General features: G+C 49.9%; 2 protein-coding genes across 2 annotated transcripts; both read left to right on the top strand.

Moving 5' to 3' along the window:
• Positions 1 to 214: 214 nt before the first annotated feature.
• LOC119112439 (uncharacterized) lies at positions 215 to 7,806 on the top strand. Its single transcript, XM_037236626.1, has 2 exons — positions 215 to 328; positions 6,889 to 7,806. The coding sequence occupies exons 1-2, from the start codon at positions 259 to 261 to the stop codon at positions 7,551 to 7,553; spliced, it is 735 nt and encodes a 244-aa protein (XP_037092521.1). The 5' UTR covers positions 215 to 258; the 3' UTR covers positions 7,554 to 7,806.
• A 793-nt stretch (positions 7,807 to 8,599) lies between these two features.
• LOC119111610 (prespore protein Dp87) lies at positions 8,600 to 10,595 on the top strand. Its single transcript, XM_037235418.1, has 2 exons — positions 8,600 to 8,625; positions 9,092 to 10,595. Exons 1-2 carry the CDS (start codon positions 8,600 to 8,602, stop codon positions 10,593 to 10,595), a joined length of 1,530 nt encoding a protein of 509 aa, XP_037091313.1.
• The last annotated feature ends 11,756 nt before the right edge of the window (positions 10,596 to 22,351 follow it).

Genomic DNA, 22,351 nt, shown 5'->3' with positions numbered 1-22,351 from the left:
CCGCAGATCCGGCACCGTTGACACCGGGATTAGCCGCCACGTGACCGGCGGCGCTGGCGTGAGCGGGCGCTTACGTGGTCACGTGACTCGCCGAGACGCCGTGAGGAGGTGCTTACGGAGACCTGCAGACCGTTCGTGGCGAGCGGGCGGGGGAGGGGGCCCCGACCGGTGGCGGGGGCGGCCGGTTTTTTCTCTCGGCGCGCCGTTATAAATGTGACGGGCCGCCTAGAGAGGTGCAATCGCCGCTCGCCCGCCGCCATGAGGTGTCTTCTGCTGACGGGTCTGCTTCTGGTCGCCCGGCTCGGCCAGGGCCACGCGGCAGGGTCCGGTGAGTGCACACAGACCCCGCTAAGCCCGGCGAGTATCGTCACCGTCCGTAGGGTAGGACCGAGCGGTCGTCTCCGAGTCGGGAAGCGTCACCAAAACAGCGCGGGGGCGTCACCTAGCGGTCCCGGCGGAGTGCCGCAGAGAAGCCCCCGGGAGAGTTCATTGGGCGCACCAGATGGGCCCGCGAGACTCAGGAGGAAGACGACATCGCGGGTCCGGGCTACAGCTCGGACCGGATCCCCGCTCAAATGTCAAGTTTTGCGGAAGAGTTGAAACGCTTGTAAAAGGGATGGTGCCACTACGGTCTGAATTAAATGCGCCACTGCTTGCAATGAGATAAATTGGCCTAAAACGCAGGTTATCTTCAGGCTTATGACGAGGATGGGGGTTTCAAAAACAGAGCTGAATTGCCGAAACATCTAGCTGTTGGCACTCGACGTCATCAGCTTCTTGTAGTGATTACGCAACTAAAATGCGTCCCCCAATAGCAAACTACAAAAGGTTCCGGATACGATTGGTTTACCCTCGCGCTATCGGAGGGGGTGGTAGCCCCCTCAACATCTTTCAGAATATAGGTGCAGGACGACTCCAGTTAGCCTTCGGCTACCTTTAGTACCCAATTTCATGCAACTATCGAAAGTACCCTGAAATTTTTGGCGCATGGTTTTGTCAGATCAGTGGCCTTAGCAGGTCCCACCTAAAACAATCAAGGCGTGGTGAATCAAGGCGTGGCAGATCAAGGCGTGGTGAAATAAGCCACTCATTCGAAATGAGCTTGTGTGGCTGCGCCTTTGTATGCTTATGTTTCTTACACAAGGCTCTCCTCACCTGATTTCTAGATGTCGTTGGAATTCCATGTGAATGCCAAACGAATACGCTACTGACCTGAGTCGACGTTTGCTTCAATGTTGGTAGCATTTCCTCGAGTTGTAAGGCGCTATTCTGTCGGCTTTGATACTTCATAGCATCATTTATTCACCAGTGGGGGGCATATTTACCAAAAAGGTTGTCATAGAACTGTTTGGAGTGATAGTTACCTCAAAATCTATATAATTCTGGTGTTCTTTCGACAAAATTGGCCGCGCTCTGCCTTCACAAAAGACCCAATCATCTAATTATATATATATATATATATATATATATATATATGTACATATACACGTATATATATATACATACATCTCTCTCCCTCTCTCTCTCCCTCTCTCTCTCTCCCTCTCTCTCTCTCTCTCTCTCTCTCCTCTCTCTCTCTCTCTCTCTCTCTCTCTTCTCTCTCATCTCTCTCTCTCTCTCTCTCTCTCTCTCTCTCTCTCTCTCTCTCTCTCTCTCTCTCTCTCTCTCTCCTCTCTCTCCTCCTCTCTCTCCTCTCTCCTCTCTCTCTCTCTCTTCTCGCTCTCTCTCGCTCTCTCTCTCCTCTCTCTCTGATATTATGTTTTGCCAATAGTGTCATCACAACCCTGACTTAGTTTGACCCTGAAATGCCGTCGGCTGAGCGATTTGTTGACCCAGGTCCTACACAAGTGGTGTATATGTTCTGTTTTTAATGCATTAGCAAATCATACAATCGCTGTCAGACTAAAATAATTTAAGCCATTTATCAGTCGCTTCTGTGCATTTTTGTGTGATTATTTTTAGGTACCCTAATGTGACCTTGACCTTGACCGAAACTTCAACAAAACATATAAAAAACTTTGTCCCGACCCGAAAAAGGTTTCTAATCTAACGCCGTTTAATTAGTCTACCTATTCCGAGATAGGTAAGAACATGTATCTGCCCCCCCCCCCCGTCCCGTCAATTTTACGTTGAGCTGGAGCCCTGTAAGTACGATGGTCAACTTTGAATGACCTTGCTTATTTGCATTTTATATAGATCGCATCATTGGGCGGTATGATGACGAACATCGAATCAAGATAGGAAAGCCGTTCATAACACGCTAACAACAACAAACGGACGTAGTCGGTTTTGCGGCTGACATGAACTCAGCAAACACGCTCGCAGGTGGACTATGTAGGATAGGATTTCAAATTGAACATTTGGCTGCAGAGGCCGACCAAGATCGATTGATGGGTGCCACACCATCCGTTGAGTTTAATTAATTCTGGCCCTGAAGGATACGGACTCCGGACTCCGGAGAGCCGCACCAGACTGTGGTTGAGGCACGTGAAAACCGAGCGAGCGCTCGTCCACGTGGTTTCGCGGCTGCAGACCAGTTATCGCCCGGCCTTCTGAATCGGGACGTCTGTCGCTCGGGGCCGCGACAACGATGGCCCAATCACTGCGATGACCACCTCTCAAGGCGACGAGAGAGTTAGAGAGCTAGAGAGTTAGCACCTTACCGATCACCGAGATCACCACCTCCCAAGGCGGCGTCCAGCAATTACATTGCACGTTTGGGACATTTTTAATCCTCTCCTGGTTATGGGACTGGTTGCGCTAGCTGAAATCCATTCTCTCCCTGGCTACGGTGTGTTCAGCACAATGTTTCGAAAAGTTAGCGCTTTGTAACGCTTTGTAGCAGGTAACACTTTGCTGTGGCAGTGGCAAGGTAACGGAACAACTGGATGTGGACAAACTATGGTTTTCTCTGCTAATGAGCTTTCACTAAATTTAACCCGTGAACATTTCACGACATGCTGCTGCTTTAGGCGCAGGAGCTTGGCCGCGCAAAAAGTGCATTTCTGCCTGCCAGGCCCAAACAAATGGTGACGTTCCCTAGATACATGCGGATGTCAAATTAGAGCCAGAAGGGTCCCTGTTTTTAGATTAACACGTATGTCAAATACCTCGTCTTGCACGCTGATAATGGCATGGATCGCCTCCTTCGGAATCACCACGTGCTACTATTTAACGGTACTAGAAGTCCATTGTCTCTCCAGTCCAATATGTGATGCAACATTGCACAGATTTGCGAATACCCTTGGATTTGATCGGGCCAAGCGATAACTGCCTTGCTGTTCTCCCGCGCCGTGCTCTTTGCATCGCAGGTGCCCCTTACGAATAGACAGAAGGTCATGACATCAATGGGAGCATACATTTACTGCTCAAAACACACGAATTCGATCATCAAAAATTGTTCCGTAAAGTCTGAACAATGTTCGCGGATATTGCGCTTATTTGCGTCGTTTGGGCCACTTTGATCGCAAGCAGCGCCTCGCAAGTCATCAAGGTATTCCGTACTTCGTCCATGGCTGTCCACATCATCGAAATGACGAATTCAAACAAAAGGATTTCGTTGACAGAACTTGCCTCAGTTCTGGCAAAGATCTGTCAGGTTTGACGGTTTCCGCTTGCCTCATGTAGGGCGTGACTCATGGTTAAGTGCGACGTGGAGAGGTGCTCGCACGCAGTGACAGTTCACAACGCCACGTGTCGACCCAACAGGATATTCGGGCTCATAAAGCGCTGAGTCCTACGCTGGCCATAATCTTTGACATGGACGCTGATTAAGAACACACCGAGGCCGACATGGTCAGAATATCAGTGCAGTTCAGTAATCCAAGTCTGTAATCTTTACAGAGCTCGTCTATCACTTTTGCAACGTTATTGTTCAAAACCGGTTTATCTCATGGGAAGCATTCCATGGACCGGTTTTGCAGAGTTGCTAGGAACACTCAAATATGGATCAAAATAGTATCAAAGCCAACTACATGCTTTTAACATTATAGATAGATAGATAGATAGATAGATAGATAGATAGATAGATAGATAGATAGATAGATAGATAGATAGATAGATAGATAGATAGATAGATAGATAGATAGATATATATATATATATATATATATATATATATATATATATATATATATGTACAGTGCAGGGCAAGGTATTTTGGCGTAGTCAAGTAGTCGCACTCGTTTGAAGTCAGCGTTAGTCAATACTGAGTCAGCAGTGATTTTTAATCAAACATATGTATATATACATATACACACACACATCTATATATATATATATATATATATATATATATATATTCATTCGGCGAGTACTACTTTGTTACGTTGCCCACATTAAAACCTTTTGCGTAACGCGTGTCGCGTCCGGCAGAGTGTACTCGGGGAGTTGCTGACAGAACCCGGCCGCGTCCAGAACGTTTGCTGAATCCTCGGCAGTCTCCTACGTTTTGACGGGTTCTGTCCGATTCTGTCAGAAATTCAGTCTGGTCGGACTGAGAGCATCGCACCCTTTCAACTTTGTTGAGGCCTTTTAATGTTGTACAAAAACGAATGCAATGATGCGTGAGCAGAATATAATGTAAAGACCACCCGAATTCGAGAACGTCGCAGATCACGAAGTTCTTTACTGATCATGATGGTCAGCATAGGCATGCGCCCATGCTGGCCATGCTTCATCTTAATGGGCAAATGGTGGGCCGAAATATAGGGCACTAAGCTTTGGCCAGTACCGGAAAATTCCACCGATCATGGCGCGATGCGGCGACCAGCTTCGCTACGTTTATAACCTGGGAACTGACCTTGATGGCTCAAGACAGCCTTGATCATGGCTTGCCTACATATGTATCTCATTCCACCAACACTTCGGCTCAACTGAAGTTCAGCAGCAGAGCCCGTGATCGCTCCGTGGAGAATGTCTGAGGCATCTCCGCCGCCATCGTGTAATCCGTTCATGCGGCCCGCATCACGGTCCGATGGCCAGATATGGGGATCGCTTGGGCGGCCCTGCTCTCATGACGTGCAACAGCTAGTATTCTACGGCTAGGGAAGGGTGGAAATGAGGAACAGCATTGAAGAATTAGAGTGCAATATGTTTTGATGATTGTGCATTGATTAACAATCGATTTATGAAATCATGGGCTGGATGGTTGGATGACGTTATTCTACCTTTTGCATTCCAATCCAGATAAATTCATTTTTCATCAACATCTTGCTTTGACTCCAATTAGCATTCACTGTTCTTCGCGTGCTTGTGAATGATATTATCTCGATTAATGTGGTCAAATATGTGATTTCGTTACTGGACTACCAAAGAAACCCTTCAACCCAGCAGCGTAGTGAAAGAAAGCAAACTGATGGATATTTATATTTGGTTTAGCATCATGCAGGCCTGCAAGAGTGCACGCATGATGTGCATAGTTTGACTGCATTTATAAAGATCTGCTTTCTCTCGGCCTACCCACCGTAATGGGTAGTGATCTACCCACCGTAATGGGTAGATGGCAAGTCGCCGACCGATCCTAGGCTCAGTCTTGATACCCGGCCAGTACCTAACGGGGCTGTAAATTCCGCGGCAAGCTTGTGGAGGATGGGGATTTCCGGGCACTACGCGATTTCATAGTCATCAGCATCGCCGGAAAACAACGCCCAGGATAGTTCTGATTCAAAATGTCCTGGTCATGGCATCAAGTACCCTTGATGCCATGGCCATGTAACAATACCAGGGGCGCCCACATCCGGTTTTAGTTAGTTGAAATAATGATGCTTATTTGCACCGCATTGCAAATCAGCATAGGTGCCAGATGTGGCTGCTGACCCGACCTGGCCAGCCCATACGTTGCAGTTACTAGAATAAGATTTAACGTGCTCATGCTATCCAGATGTGAAAACAAGCGCCATTTAGTCCAGAGGCATCCTGGGCAACTTTGGTAATGGGTTCTAAAACGAGCACCGTAATGAGTGCCTTTAAGGACGGCAACCACTTGTATGTTACGATAACTTAGCTGATCGATTTATCAGTCCTTCAAGCGAATCATCATTCCCTCCCTTCCAATTGCCATGGTGGCTCCTTGTCGCGACGCCAGCGCATGTGGCACAAAAAAAAACATATTGAAAAGAGACATACAATACCCCATCTCGCAAAATGTTCTTTCTTGCCCCAAAATGCGTTTACCATCAGACTAGAAAAACACTTACGCAGTTAGATTAAAAACTGATTAGATTTAAGATAAAAGATTTGATTAAAGAAAACTCCAGCAGGTGCAAAATTGGTTAAACCAATTTTTGAGGTCGTCTGGTCAAAAGGTCAGAGGCCTAAAAAGCGTTTTACATTGCGATAAATTGTCATGCCCCGTTAGTTGTACGGAACATTACAGAAACGTCAACTTATGGGATCAGTGATAAAGCTGGAACTGTAGAACAACATTCATCGCTCACTTCAGAGATCATCTAGGGCTGTATTTAAGTGTTTGGTCGTCTTTCGATGGATACTTTATCCAATCTTGTGGTCCAAAAAGCGAAAGACCAGAGTGCAATGTACTTGTGTATGTATGTGTGCATCCATCTATATATATATATATATATATATATATATATATATATATATATATATATATATATATATATATATGTGCCAGCCTGCCAGCATGCCTGCCACCATGCCTGCCAGCCTGCCAGCATGCCTGCCAGCATATATATATATATATATATATATATATATATATGTGTACGTGTGAGTTCATATATAGCGCCAGTTACCCACCGGCCAATCCACTCCCAATGGCCGCAGCCTCCAACTCGGTGACAGCGACGCTGGTGGCGTTAGCGGTCCCTCGTGTCAATGAACAGCTTATGAGCAGCGCGCCTGACACCGGTGTTCCACTTGCAGCCTGCGCTGACGTGGCGTGCGGCGCCGGCGAGGAGTGTCGACTGCGCCACGTCTGCAGCGAGACCGACATCCAGGCGTACCTGCCCCCGTGCCATGACGAGCCGCAGTGCGTCCCGGCCGCCACGTGCGTCGGGCACGCCTGTCCGCGCGGCCACCACTGTCGACTGGAGCCGGACCCGTCGCCGGAAGCGGCCGAGTTCCGGCCGCCGCTGCAGCGGCCCGGCTGCGAACTGACTACCTCCTGCGACCAGCTGAGCTGCCCGCCGGGCCAGGCGTGCATCACGCAGCCCGGGTGTGAGCACTCGCTGGACGGATACCTGCCGCCCTGCCGCAGCCTGTACGTCTGCGGGGCGGCGGCGGGCCCGGGCGAGGGCGCCGCCCCGCCAGCTACTGCTCTGCCCGCTGTCGAGGCTGCACCGAAGGTGGACGTGTCTCAGGCCACGCTCGCAGCTGTTGGAGGCGTCCAGACGGGCTCGGCTGCCGCTTCTGTCACTGCCTCGGTCGGTTCAGTCAACGAGGTGAGCTCCGCAGTCGGGAAGACGTCCAGCACTCAGGAGGTGTCACGACCGACTGCGCAGTCTTGCTCTGATATCACCTGCGCTGCTGGTGAAAGGTGTGAGATGAAGGATTACAAGCCCATATGCCGCCCAGTGAACCTGTGCTGACATCACCTGTCGACCAGGTCAGGTGTGTGAGAATGGAGCCTGTAAGGCTGGTCCTACATGTGCAGACATCACATGCGCCGCTGGCGAGAAATGTGAGATGAAGGATTACAAGCCCATATGCCGCCCAGTGACCTGTGCTGACATCACCTGTCGACCAGGTCAGGTGTGTGAGAACGGAGCTTGCAAAGCTGGTCCTACATGCTCAGACATCACATGTACCGCTGGCGAGAAATGCGAGATTGAGAATTACAAGCCCATATTGCCGCCCAGTGACCTGTTGCTGACATCACCTGTCGGCCAGGTCAGGTGTGAGAACGGAGCTTGCCAAAGCTGGTCCTACATTCGCAGACATCACAGTGTGCCGCTGGTGAGAAATGTGAGGTGAAGGATTACAAGCCCATATGCCGCCCAGTGACCTGTGCTGACATCACCTGTCGGCCAGGCCAGGTGTGTGAGAATGGAGCTTGCAAAGCTGGTCCTACATGTGCAGACATTACGTGCGCCGCTGGCGAGAAATGCGAGATGAAGGATTACAAGCCCATATGCCGCCCAGTGACCTGTGCTGACATCAACTGTCGACCAGGTCAGGTGTGTGAGAACGGAGCTTGCAAAGCTGGTCCTACATGTGCAGACATCACATGTACCGCTGGTGAGAAATGTGAGGTGAGGGATTACAAGCCCATATGCCGCCCAGTGACCTGTGCTGACATCACCTGTCGGCCAGGTCAGGTGTGTGAGAACGGAGCCTGCAAAGCTGGTCCTACATGTGCAGACATTACGTGCGCCGCTGGCGAGAAATGCGAGATGAAGGATTACAAGCCCATATGCCGCCCAGTGACCTGTGCTGACATCACCTGTCGACCAGGTCAGGTGTGTGAGAACGGAGCTTGCAAAGCTGGTCCTACATGTGCAGACATCACATGTGCCGCTGGTGAGAAATGTGAGGTGAAGGATTACAAGCCCATATGCCGCCCAGTGACCTGTGCTGACATCACCTGTCGACCAGGTCAGGTGTGTGAGAACGGAGCTTGCAAAGCTGGTCCTACATGTGCAGACATCACATGTGCCGCTGGTGAGAAATGTGAGGTGAAGGATTACAAGCCCATATGCCGCCCAGTGACCTGTGCTGACATCACCTGTCGGCCAGGTCAGGTGTGTGAGAACGGAGCTTGCAAAGCTGGTCCTACATGTGCAGACATCACATGTACCGCTGGCGAAAAATGCGAGTTTAAGGATTACAAGCCCATATGCCGCCCAGTGACCTGTTCTGACATCACCTGTCGGCCAGGTCAGGTGTGTGAGAATGGAGCTTGCAAAGCTGGTCCTACATGTGCAGACATTACGTGCGCCGCTGGCGAGAAATGCGAGATGAAGAATTACAAACCGATGTGCCGCCAAGTGACCATAACGTGCGCGGACATCAGTTGTCCAGCCGGACGGCAGTGTACACTATCGGCTGGTGAACCCGTCTGCGTCAAGACCACGTGCGAAAACCTTGCCTGCCTGCCAGACGAGGACTGCACCACGGTGGCCGGCAGGCCTGTGTGCTCCAAGAAGCCGTCCTGCGAGGGCGTCGTCTGCAGGAGGAACGAGGTGTGCGAGCTGATCCTGAATCGGCCGATCTGCACGAAACCGAAGACGTGCGCCAAGACTGTCTGCACGCCAGACCGTCAGTGCCAGCTCACGAGGGACGGCCCGCGCTGCGTGAGGAAACCGGCCGCCGTTAAGCCCGCCGGGAAGGCCGCCAGATGCACGCCCACCACCTGTGCCTACAACGAGGACTGCCGGCCCATTTTCGGCGAGCCGACGTGCCGGCCCAAGACCAGCTGCCGGCGGGTGACGTGCGAGGAGGGCAGCACGTGCGTCAAACGCCGGGGAAAGGTCCTGTGTGTGCCGTCCATCGACGTCATGTGCGACGACATTAGGTGCGCGCCGGACGAGGACTGTCGCGTCATGGGCAAGGGCGCCTACTGCGACAAGCCCCGCACATGCGCCGACATCACCTGCCCGCGCCGCACCACGTGCAGCATGATGCCCGGCGAGGAGGCCATGTGCAAGCGGCCGAGCTGCGCCGACGTGGAATGCGCCGAAGGCGAGCGGTGCGAGCTGAGGAGCAGCGGGCCCATGTGCCGGAAGCTGCCGCCGCCGCCGCCTAGCGTCTGCGACGACTACGAATGCGAGGAGGGCAAGCAGTGCGCGGTGGTGAAGGGCAAGCCGCGCTGCGTGCGCCGCTGGTCATGCGCCGACTTGCGCTGCCGCTACGACCAGGAGTGCAAGGTTATCAACAGCCGGCCGCGCTGCATCATCCGACGCTCGTGCGAGGGCGTCACCTGCGAAAGAGGCAAGGTGTGCCTCGTCATTGGCCGGCTGGCGCGCTGCGTGGACACGCCGCAGTGTGAGGACCTCAACTGCGGCTCCAACGAGCGCTGTATCAAGGTGGAAGACGTGCCCACCTGCTTGGTGGTGCCCATCTGCTACGACAAGCGCTGTCCGGGTAATCAGGAGTGTCGCATCGTGAACAAAGAGCACTTGTGCGTAGACAAGCCGACGTGTGAGGAACTGCGCTGTGCTCAGGGCCGCGTCTGTCGCGACTTCTTCGGCTCGGCCAAGTGCATCACGGCCACCACGTGCGCCGACACCAAGTGCCGCTACGACCAGAAGTGTGAGGTGCGTGACCACCTGGCCAAGTGCGTATCGCTGTCGGGCGCGCCGTGCCGCAACGGTGACTGCGCGAAGGGGCTCGAGTGCAAGAGGGTGTCCGGTGAGCGTATATGCGTGAAGACGGCCTCGTGCGAGGGCGTCAGCTGCCTGGACGGCCAGACGTGTGCCGTGGTCTCTGGCACGCCGACGTGTCAGGCGTCGTGCGAGGCGATCGACTGTGCAGACGACACCTTCTGCCGCGTAGTGGTGGACCGCGCCGTCTGCGTCGAGTGTCTGCTCAACTGCCCGGCCGGCCAGATCTGCCGCCTGGTCAACCCCCGGATCATCGCGAAAGAGTACGTCAGCGTTTCGACCAAAATCCCGACATGCATGCCCGTCTAGGCGCGGTGCTCGTCAGCGGCTGCGAACCGTCGAGGCGGTCGGGACCCGGCGGCCGCAGGGCCCAGGGCGGGACGTTTCAGGAACTCAGGCGCGTGGGCATTGGCACGAGCGGAACGGGTTGTCAAGGAACACCGTGCGGCTATGTTTGTTGTTGGTCGCTCGTGAGCTGTCGAATGGCAAATAGACGTCTCGTACCCAGCGTCGCCGACTGTCTGGTTCGATGCCGCGTAGGGCTGACAGGCACCATGAGAAGATGCAGTATGCATGGCTTGGCAAATACACGCGTTGTGAACATCACTTCAGGGGGCTGTGTGATAACCTGAGCATCAGAGGGTTCGGCCATTTTCACCCTCGGACCCTCACAGACGTGCACTCGTGGTTGAAACTATCGAGTATGTCCCTCACCATTTCCGATTTGGATGGATACGGTGCAAGTAGACCACCAATAACCGATACTCACCTACCAACGTGTACCCCTTGATGACCGCAGACATCAGAGACACAGGCACGATACTCACCTACCAACGTGTACCTCTTGATGACCGCAGACATCAGAGACACAGGCACGATACTCGCCTACCAACGTGTACCCCTTGATGACCGCAGACATCAGAGACACAGGCACGATACTCACCTACCAACGTGTACCCCTTGATGACCGCAGACGTCAGAGACACAGGCACGATACTCGCCTGCCATCGTGTACCCCTTGATGACCGCAGACATCAGAGACACAGGCACGATACTCGCCTACCATCGTGTACCCCTTGATGACCGCAGACATCAGAGACACAGGCACGATACTCGCCTACCAACGTGTACCCCTTGATGACCGCAGACGTCAGAGACACAGGCACGATACTCGCCTACCATCGTGTACCCCTTGATGACCGCAGACATCAGAGACACAGGCTCATAACATTTTCGTTTGTTCGACGGGTTCAGCTGTTTCAGAACAACCATCCAGCGGCAATTTTAACATTATAGAACATAAAGTTCATGCAGCCAAGTTCACCACTTTTAAATGCAGCAGAGATTGTGTTGCTTGCCAGTGGCCTGAAACTTGACTTCACTAAATCAAACATTTAGCATGCATTTTGACAGTTCCCTCTCTCTCTCTCCCCGTTCAGCTTCATTCACATCCCACTCATTATCCCATGAAATGTAAACCCCAGATTGCAACGTTTCGAAAACCTTGTTTTTACAAATTATTGGAATAATCGTCAGACTCAATGCTCACCAAATGTGTTCGAAAACATGCGGTAGTTATCGAGATGCACATCTATTATCATATGAGACAAGCATTGATACTATCAGTGCATGATACCTGCTGTTTCTTTTTTCGCCGAGCAGCCGGGCCTATAAAGCATGTTGTTGCAAAGCGTAGTGTTGATGTGCTAAATATAACAAAGTTAAGTGATACTGCACGAGCACCTGGACATACCGTTGTCGTTATTCCAACGCCTCCGGTACCTCAGTGACAATGCAAAACTGAAAAGCTGCAGCCATGTTCGAGGAGACGTATGTGATGAATGTGCACAATATTGACAGGATGACACTCGTGGCTTGGCGAACACACCCACGGAAAGAACGACAGAAGGTCTCACGGTAGCCTGACCACCATTCACTGCGTGGGCATCGATTTCTCTCAAATCACGCATGCACATGCACATGCACAACGTGGTAAACGCAGTACACCAAGTGTCTGCTACATGTAAGCGGCCGCAGTTTGTGCGACAAACGCTAGGGCTGGTTTAGCACTGTTCCTGCCTGCCATTGTTTCTGTGGTACTCGGCAGCACGTGTGAACTTCCTTCGCGTCATATTTCAAGCGTTCGCGGCGGATTTCTTGCGGCATACTGCACCGCCCATGTGAGTACATCTCCTCGTCATGGTCCTCCCCATGTTACCGCATGTCCGTAGGCTTGTTCAGCGTCCTCCCACCTGCTTTGCTGGGCTGAAAATCAACTTTTAACCAACCTGATGTAGACATCTCGCAGAAACTCCATGTTTGGTCGCATGAAGCATGCAGTTGAGCCATCACGCAGCGCCCAACGACCGGTGGCTTCAGGGCGTTCACCAGGAATGGCCGGTAGCCCTTTTTACTCCTGATCATAGGGCGGCATGACTCCAGTAGCCTGTCAACCAGGTCCCCGCCGTCCATCCCCTGGTTGTAGACATGCATAAGATGTGGCCGCGTTGTGACCTCTTTGGGTACGTTTTATACTTTCCTTCGCACCTCGTGCATCAGTTCGTGTCACATGCAGGTACTTCCCATAGAGACAACGGTATTGTTATTTCGCCGGTACACGTGCATTGCTCCAATCAAGCGGCAGTCGTACGAGCCGCAATCCGTTTTCCTCACTTTCTTACAGCGCCTCAGCTTCCCTCCCGCCCCCGCCGTGCAGATATTCTCCTGTGTTCTCCCCGCTCGATGTTCCTCTCTGCCACCTTCTCGAAGAGAGCTAGTATGAAAAAGAAATGCCTCAAATAGAACTGATGGTGTTGTCGCTCCGAGTGTTCCAGCAGTACTTTCACAATGTGCTTGCACGACCCGACTTGCCAGAGGTATTCGTTGCTTGTAAACATCTCGCTCTGTGTAGATCTTCAGGTGGTATGGATTTCCATCGCTACGGCGTAGTGCCCAGGTCCTGAAACAAAAACGCATCGCTGTCCATTTCATGAACATCCTACGCGTCCTGTTGTCTGTAGTATAGAATCCTGCTATCGTAATGGCCTACAACTGAGTGAATTTGACCAGGTCATGTGAATTTGGCATGTGTTTTGTTAAGTCAGTCGTAGAATGGACGGATCTTGGCAAGCCTTGCTACCCAGACGGATGCAGAGTTTGGTGGATGGCAGCCCGTATCTGCTCAATGCGTCATTAACACCTGGAACGCCCAAGCCGTTTTGCCCGGAACAGAGGCGACCAATGGGTCAGGGCTGGGAGGCAGTAACTCCGTTTACATGAAGTAATAATCGGCGGTCAGATCGCCGGAGACATTGGGCAATACTCGAAAATATGCAGCCTACCACGGCGAAATGGTGCTAAAACAATCAGAATTTAGCACAGTTATGATGCCGTAGACGTACTGTGTCCATTATGGTCAAATGCGCATGGCTGAGTGCTGGTTTGAAGCTCATAATTAAACGACCAAAACAGGATAATGATAAGCCACAGACTCATGGCGGAAAACTTTGCCTAGAAATAGCGGAGACTAATCCCTCGGACCTGGATCTTCCTCGGGTCTTACTCTAACAAAACTGGCCCGACCAGGCCTGTCAAACGACAAGGCCGGGCTATCCAGTACACGTGCTCTTTCTCGGTGTACGGAGCGCATAAGATGACGTCGTCGATGCTGCAAGTAGCAGCTATAGCAGTCATGTAACAAGTCGACCGTTATAAATCAGGGCAGTAACGGTAAAGAGACCAGGATTTTCCGTATGTGTATGCTGTTGGCAAATTAAGGTTAACCTTGAAGTAGACATTGGATGGCCACCGTGATACTGGTGTCGATTAGTATTATTTTGAGAAGGTGCTGCCCGCTCCCCCTCCAATGCTGAGTTCTCTACCTCCCAAACGTTGGCCATCACACAAAGACTGTTTTTTTAACACTGCTTGTTTGTCATGACTACAGGGACGTATCCAGTAATTTCGACCGGTGCGATCCTCTTCGGAATTTCAATCAAAGGGTCACCAACTCTACACAGACAACTAAGATTTTGCTTATATTCTTGTTGCCGCATTTTATCGAATCAGTGAGGACACCACAACATAAACACACTTTACTTATCAGTCTATATCAAAGTGATTACCATATTGCGTAATGCCAGCTCTGCTTCAGGTGTGCAGCGTTTAGTGTGGGCTCCCGCAGTCGGTCCTGCAAGACTGTCGTGACATCGAATTACCCAGCACCCTTATTAGTTCTACTTTGGTGCCGACGGTCGACATTGAAATTACAGGTACAATGTAAGAAACAGTCATCCACATTTTTTAGGCTATTTAGCTGTTACAGAAGATCACTAGTAAAAACAAAGAACGTATGGTTTTTATTGCTGCTTTCGATCAGCTGCGCACCGTAACTTTCAAGAAATGGATGCTCGGTTAAGGCAAAGGGACGGGGCCGTTGTCAGCTTCGGTTTCGGCCCCACGAAGCCCCAGTTTTCCTGAAATGGCTTCGTGTTTGGCTTCGCTGTGAGTCAATCTTCACGGCTGGTTCAACATCGCTTTCGGCTTCGTGCCATTTGAAACGGTTGACCTCGGCTCCGGCTTTGTCTTTTTTTTTAATAGCTGACGTCGGCTTCGATTTCGGCGTTGAATATGACGTCCGAATTACGGCCTTCCGAGGCATTTTTTTTCTCTGCCGCTACAGTTCTACTTCACAAAAAAGTATTACCCATCCTTTTACTCCACTATACCATACTTCTTGAAGCTCCCATGCATCGAGAAGAAGAACATGTCTTGAAGCAAAAAGCAGCAGCCCATTCTCCGGACCAACCAAAGCTTTACGAGGGCCGGACACTTAGTTGTCCGAAACTTTACGTACCTGCATATTAGAACATAGGACGAGAACGACAACCTGAGAAGGTTCCATCCGCAATGTTTACACTCCGTCTCAATTGCATCGCAGATTCGTGATGAAATCATTGATGCTTTGCGATCCCGTGCAGTTTTTACAAACGGCGAGTTTATTTGTATTCGCAAAATAACGTTGCACGCTGAATTTGGCTACGGCTGTGGGTTCGGCTTTAGCTTCACGTTTCCTAAATTCAAAAGCCCCTGGCTTCGACTCCGGCTTCGTGGGTAAAAGTTAAAAATCCGTTGCTTTAAGCTTGGGTTTATTTTATAAATTATAAGGAGCCACTGGCGTAGGCTTCTGTTTCACAGATACAAACTTAGGTACTGTCAGCTTCGGCTTAACCTTCGGCTTCACGCCTACTATCTTGGCTTGGAGCTTGGTTTCGAAACCAGAATCCTGACTTCGTTCCAATTTCTAATTTTACAAATGAAGTAGTAGAAATAAGACAACGCACCACATAACTAAGTCCCTTTCAGCACAAACATCTGACCGTGTTAGCTACCACCCCACGAAGTCATCTGAAGTGTGCAGAGCCTGCGATGCGTTGACGCTAACGGGGAAGAATCTCTTCCATGGAGCCATCGGAATGCAGGAATGGATGTACAAACACACATGAGCAGATTATTGTATGACGGTGGTTCGTGACGATGCTGAAATGCAGCACTGAGACGGGACTTTCAGACTCTGATGTCCTTGATTTCCCTCCTATACTAAACGCTGCAGGTTTCCCTATTCTGCATGTGAGTCTTCGAAGCCTCAAAGTCTTGTCTTAAAAATCGTGTTTCTTGCGTCTTGTGTTGCTGGACACTTGACTGTTTTGAATTTAGTTTTCGTGTGTCTTTCAAACATCATGATTCAATATCCCTCAAACAGAGGTTTAAGGTGTCATTTTATTCTTAGAGACGTTTTTTCTGGGCTTCAGGACCTATTTTCAGCGTACAGGCATCCCATTTCATCCATCAGGTACGTCTTGTGAATATTTTGGGCGACACTTTATTCTTAAAACGGCCTTAGACCTGGTCCTGGGACATGTTTTGGGTGTCGGCGGTGGACTTTGAGCCTTCGGGCGCCCCGTCGCAGAGCATGAGTCACCCTTTTATTGCCTGGGGCAATATTATTTTTCTTGCTCTCGGGATGTATCTTCAAACGCATCGCGTCGTATAGGTGAGATGCGTCCTCAGGTACCCCTCGGTGCTCGAGGGGGATGGTGCGTGCCTTCTGTGCCCCTCCTGCCTGCACCCTTGTGTTGGTCGACTGCATTACTTATAGTGGATGTACCTATGTACATGTTTCGGTGAGCCCAATTGCCAGAACCTGGACTTAATACGCTATATGATGTGGGAAAGTATGATGTAAGATGCAAGTGTGAAAAAGCGTTAGGAAAGATGTAGGCGTGCAAAAAGTATGATGCATGTATAATGCTCGAGAATCTAGAAGCCAGTGTCATATTTTCAATAGTATAATGATATCATGAAAATTCGCCGCTTACCACTCATATCGATGGGTGTGTATGTTTTTTTTTTTTTTTTAGCGCACGATGTTACGGTTGGACAGTGCTTTTATCGAAGTTCAGACCTCGGGAACGCCCAGAGTCGATAACTCTTCTCCGCTATTTGGAGATAAGTTTGGCATTATGGGACTATGATTTATCAATATCCTGCTGTGCGGTCAAACAAGTATGAATTCATTTCGAACAGGTCGCATTATGCCTGTGAGTATGAAGGATAGGTATGCCTTATATCCCATTATGTCTCATGTCTCATGCCTCATGCCATCATTTATGCCTTGGACAGAACTCATGTCAGGCCACTACTATTGCTATGACAGCGTGGTCGAGTCCGGAAAGCGGCCTCGGTACCATATCAATGGCTTCTACAATCTCGATATCTTTCAACTCGACGCTGATTGGATGGCATCGTTGTCACCTGAGCGCTGTTTGCTCGCCGCAGACGGCGAGTCGTGGAGCGCACGCAGCCGCGATATTTCCGAGCCTTGAACCTTTCAGTACTTCCGTAGAGCGGACGGACGCCTGCGCGATCACAGTGTGTTTGCTCGGTTCCGGGAGTTGCTGGTGGGTTCAGCTTTTTTTAGAAAGGTGCTATTCATCTATGGCATCTTGAAGTGACATGGGTAATTAAAACTTTGCGTCCTATGAACGCATCGTAAGATGCATTCTTGATACTGATCCTGATGCTTATCGGCGCGCATGCTTGCTTTGTCGAAGTTTCGTGCCAATACGGCGGCATTTATAATTTGTTGCGTAAAAGCGGAGAGTGATACACGAGACGACAATGCCAATCAGTGCGGCCATTTTCCCCTTCTGCACGACGAATTCGACGTCATTTGTTGTCGCTTGAGGCATACAGGTTCGTTTATTCTCACAGATAGAACAGCAGGTCCTCTTTTTTTAGTATATTTTTGAAGATAGTTTGAGCCGTGTTTTGTTGTGCAGCAACATTACTGTCAGCGATAATACTGGGTAGAATGAGACGCTTTTCTGCCATTTTTGCGCATCCCGGCTGTCACGCTTTGCAGTTGATGGCGCAGGAGAATCACTATCACTGTCGCTAGTTTCATAGCCTGCATATCTCACACATATCTCCCGCTGGCTTAAAGACCATTTTATTAACGAGTTCTTCCAGTACATCCTGCACGCCGTTTTCTGGTCCTCTGTGTTGCCTGCTGCCGGAGAAGGACGACCACATTCATCACTTTCTCCTTCTGAAATGTTTCGATCCCTTCCGCGTACGTCACAACACGACTGGCCTTATTTCTCGCGCCGTAACACGTAAGGTCTCATGCCGACGCGCATGTTCAGTGGTGCACCCAAACCCGATGCTATCGAGCAATGACGTCGCGCTGCCGCCTTCTGTTGTGCGGAAAGCCTTTGTTCTTAGTGGCGCTCAGATAGCAAATAGAAGGCTATCAGACAGTGGCAACAGTTCGGCAAATATGAAAACACTTCTGTACTCTGATAATGCATTGAGATTACTGTGAATTTCGGTTAATTTAACCTGCTTAATTCTATTCAAGAATTCGTGATGGAAAGTACTCGAATGACTTTACAGATCGCATATGATTTTTGCATGCGCGTCTGCCATGTTGGCCTACAGCTTATCACCTGGCGAAGTGAATCAATAGCCATGTTTAGCAAAAAAGTGCACCAACACACGTCGCGCAACGAGGAGGTGCGGCGAAAGTAGAGGGGGTCGGACAGGAAAAAATAGGTGACGTAAATGCAGCGTCAAACCTGTGACATTTCCGCATTCAGATTACGAGTGCCCCATGCGGAAGCATTTAAAAGTGGCCAGTTTTCTGGTTGAAAGACATGCGTGATTGATGTCCTTTCTACGTTGCTACACATCATGTACCATCGCGCAAGAAATATTCAAAAATGATGTTCCAGCCGATAACAAGATTGGTATCTATTTCTAAGAAATATTTTCTAGGCAATGCCAAAGTTATAACGTAATTATATTTCGTGAATTTTAGGAATGCCAATTGCTCCATTTGTCTGGCATTGTGAGTTCAGGTGGTTATGTATCTTTCCTTTCAACAATGAACAGATTCACACCTCTAAGTTTTACATTTTATGAGCCAAATGAAAAATCGTAGTCCTGTGAGTTATCCAAACTGTACTCTACAACATCCACAGAGGGTCATCTTCAGGCTTATCGCCTAAGTAACCTGCTCATTCAAGTCCAACGCGGCCGTGTTCAGTTACATCCGACATGCACTGTTTTTTGGGGCATGTAAAGGACAGAGCCGCTTCAGGCTCGCTGGCGCACATCGCAATTATGTCCTGAAGCGTAAGCCAACGTGATTCAAGGTGGCATGTGACGCTGACCCTGAATGTCCCTGACCCTGAATCACCTTGCCGCGGAATGATGAATGATATGGGTCTTCTACGAGATGAGGTTGATCTGGTGATTATTTTGTATGATTAGCATAATGCTCTGGTGCGACTTTCTTCTACTTTTGCATGGTGTGCCTGAACATATTCTGAATGTGCTGTCAGACTGACGTTTTATGAACAGGAGTCTTTGTTCGAGTATTTAACACCCATAAGCCGCCCTGTGCGGCGTGGTACGAGCGGGGCGAGGCCAAATTCACAGCTGGGAGCTGTTATGTAGGTGACGCCAAAATAACCCAACGGAGCCAGAACCCTTGACAACCAACATCTGTCGGTTTCATTAATGATTGAAAGTCTAGCTCCCATGCGAATTTAGGAAGCATTCGAGAGATCCGGTGATATGACATTTCGTGCGCAAGCCGCAAATAACAACACCTCAGTTATGGCCGGCAACGCGTTTGGTCAGAATTGCAAACCTTAATCGATGACGTCGATGAATTTGCACTACTTTGTTGCTTTGATAATTTGACGAAGGCACTGGAAAACGCCCGAATGTGTTGTGATGAGTTCGTGCCAATAAACAGCGTTAAACGCCTGTGTGGTTTGCATTGCCAATCAATCTCGGTTTAAGACCCAACGTCTTGCATTTGAGATCGGCTTTGGAAAAATGGCGCCGCGAAAGGCGAGACGATGCGTTATCTCGGAATACTTTCACGAAATCAGGAGCGAACTCAGGGGCGTATGCATGATTTCGCAGTGGGGAGGGATCACAGCTTAAATTTTTCGCTGCGAACCCAGTTTAGCATGGCATAAGTATGCGAAACTTGCTGCATGGCATAAAAAATGCAGACGCTCTCGGTTCTGTTTTTCACCGTTTATTTAATGCCAACATTAATTCGCGCGGATATTAATATGCGTGCCACATTTGTCAATGGTTTACGTGCACCCGGGCCACTATGCTGATAAGCCCCTGGGGTTTTTATTTGTTCATGGTCAGTTTATACACGCAGGGCACCCCACTCATGCATCAACATTATTTTTGGCTCAACATCATGGAAGACGTTACTAATAAGCTGCAAAATGATGCCTCTTTTAGGCACAGTCAACTGTCCACGCTCACCTGTCTCTTCCAACTCAGTTATTCGTGCCAATCATCTTCATTCCGTTTATCATCAATCCCTGTTTCCTTTCGTTTGCATTTCTGTTTTGTTCCTGTCATGTGATATTCGTTACAAGGTCTCCGCTCTTTCCTTGAAACGAGATAATCTGCGCACCAGCTGCATCGATGCTAGATGGTGCGTCATGACTTCGTGCCCGGCACCGATCGCCGGTGGAGATGTTCAGTTGTGGTTGGCGATTGTCAAGGCCACGTAATCTAAAACCCAGGCCATGCAGGCCACGATCTAGTGGGAGGTATGGTGAGTTCTGCAGAAAACGTGCTCTCGTCTATTAATGCGCCCTGTTTTTTGTTCAGTATCCTTCACTTTTGACTCGTTGCATTTATACCAAAATATGTAGTATGAAAATGCAAAAACAGATCAAATCTGGGCTGGATGGTGAAATCGCAACTTTACTTTTTGATCAAGTTACGTTCATACTTCGCAACGTCATGGATGTTTAGGGTTGTTAGGTCAGCGCAAAGACGTGGACGCTGCAAGACCTTTGGCACTGGTCGCAGAACCATCTGGAGATACCGCAGAATATCTGGAGATGGAACTGACCGCAGAACTATTTGGAGATACAAGCTGGTGTGTCAACAAGTTGCATGTGAACTAAAGCCTCCACCATGCCTCATCAAAGTCAAATGGTGCCGGTTTCGAGACTGTTTGGTGCCAAACTCATGTTGCCTGTTTTCGCTCGATTTGACTTGGGTGCTTCGTTCGCGTTCATGTGCATCATCGAGTTTTGATGTTGAAAATATCCGACCTTCGCTATACCAGAAAGTAAGGGCTAAGCCACGGTGCCAAGCAGCCATATGCTAATTTTCGATGCTTAAGTGCAGTGTTAATGATCGCAAACCGGGCAGAATATGAATGGTTCTTCCTGTGTTCTTGCTAAAATGACCATCAAATGCATAGCACGGCCACTTGGCACAACTTGACAATATGAAGTTTGTAACCCATTCAAAACAAGAGCTCTATTGATAGTTGTTCGTGCTGCAGTGATTGGCAAAAAACTAGTATCATGTTATTGGTAAGTCCCTCCGCACTCCCTTGCCCGACAAAGTGCACTTGTGATGACACTTCACAGATTACAGGCTGCCTCGTAAGCAGAAAGTTGACGTGGTGCTTTGTTCTCAGTCAAGAGCCGCAGCACACGCCCAGGATCTAACCCGCCAAGAGAAGGGTCCGCGTGCAGGCTGCCCAGGCACGGGCAGTGCCCCCTCCCTCCCCCCCCGCGCGACATCACGGGCTGCCGCTGCTCCGTGACAATGGAAGGCGCTTCTTGGACAGCGGCGCGGTGGTGGGAGTCGAAGGCGCCCCAGATCTGTCCGAGAGGAGCCCCTGCCGACAGCTGGTCCGAGCTCTAGCATCAACTCCATTTTAGAGATTACAGCAACTAATTTGCCACGGTGTTAATCCCTTTGAAGGCATGTGAGCCAGGCGGGCTCAGCCGGTTGGTACCATTCCCTCAGCTCACGGCTTTTCGGGCCAACATGCATAGCGTGAGAAGGTCTGGCTTATTTGTGTTTCAGCGTATGATGCTCGGGCTCCTCAACAAGACAACATGTGCACGAGAGTGTTTGGCCTTACATCTACCTGGCATCTATTTAGAATCTTTCAGGCCAAAAACGGCACTATTTTATACATCACCGAAGGTTGCAGTTCTCTATTCAGTCGAAGTGGTGTCAGCTCCTCCCTCCAAACATTTTGACAAATGTATGGGACAAATTTGTGGAAAAATCCTTTTTTACCAGCTTTGGGAGTAGATTTAGCCCTGTCCCTGCTTACCTGGCCAGGACAAGGCCAACATAGGCCAGATCAAGTTTTCTTACCAACTTAACTCTTCATGACAGGAGCTCAAACGCTCTGAGGCGGCCAGCAAATGAACTAGAATCAATTTAAGTGCGGTAAAACGGTAACGGTAAAAAGTTGGTGCAGAATGCCCCTGGAATGGGGGGAAATAGGAGTTGAGATAAAAATGTTCCGCCGCAAACCGTCCGTCCGCCAACCGTCTCCAAGTTTGTTGCGTTCTACCCGTATCCCTCACCCTGACGTCGTGAGTGTAGATGACTCCGCCTGATACCCGGCGAGCGCGCCGCTAACGCCACCTGACGGGGCCGGCAAGTCAGCTCGCTTGTGGAATACGGTGGGCAGGCGTACA

This window comes from Pollicipes pollicipes, unplaced genomic scaffold, assembly GCF_011947565.3.
Source record: "Pollicipes pollicipes isolate AB1234 unplaced genomic scaffold, Ppol_2.1 Scaffold_7261;HRSCAF=8764_pilon_pilon_pilon, whole genome shotgun sequence".
Taxonomy (NCBI): domain Eukaryota; kingdom Metazoa; phylum Arthropoda; class Thecostraca; order Pollicipedomorpha; family Pollicipedidae; genus Pollicipes; species Pollicipes pollicipes.
This window is presented reverse-complemented; position numbering and strand designations above follow the sequence as displayed.

Coding starts and splice junctions, on each gene's coding strand:
- LOC119112439 (XM_037236626.1), top strand. CDS start 259: ATGAGGTGTCTTCTGCTGACGGGTCTGCTTCTGGTCGCCCGGCTCGGC. Junction 329..6,888: donor GGGCCACGCGGCAGGGTCCG/GTGAGTGCACAC, acceptor TTCCACTTGCAG/CCTGCGCTGACGTGGCGTGC.
- LOC119111610 (XM_037235418.1), top strand. CDS start 8,600: ATGTGCAGACATCACATGTGCCGCTG. Junction 8,626..9,091: donor AGACATCACATGTGCCGCTG/GTGAGAAATGTG, acceptor GGTGGCCGGCAG/GCCTGTGTGCTCCAAGAAGC.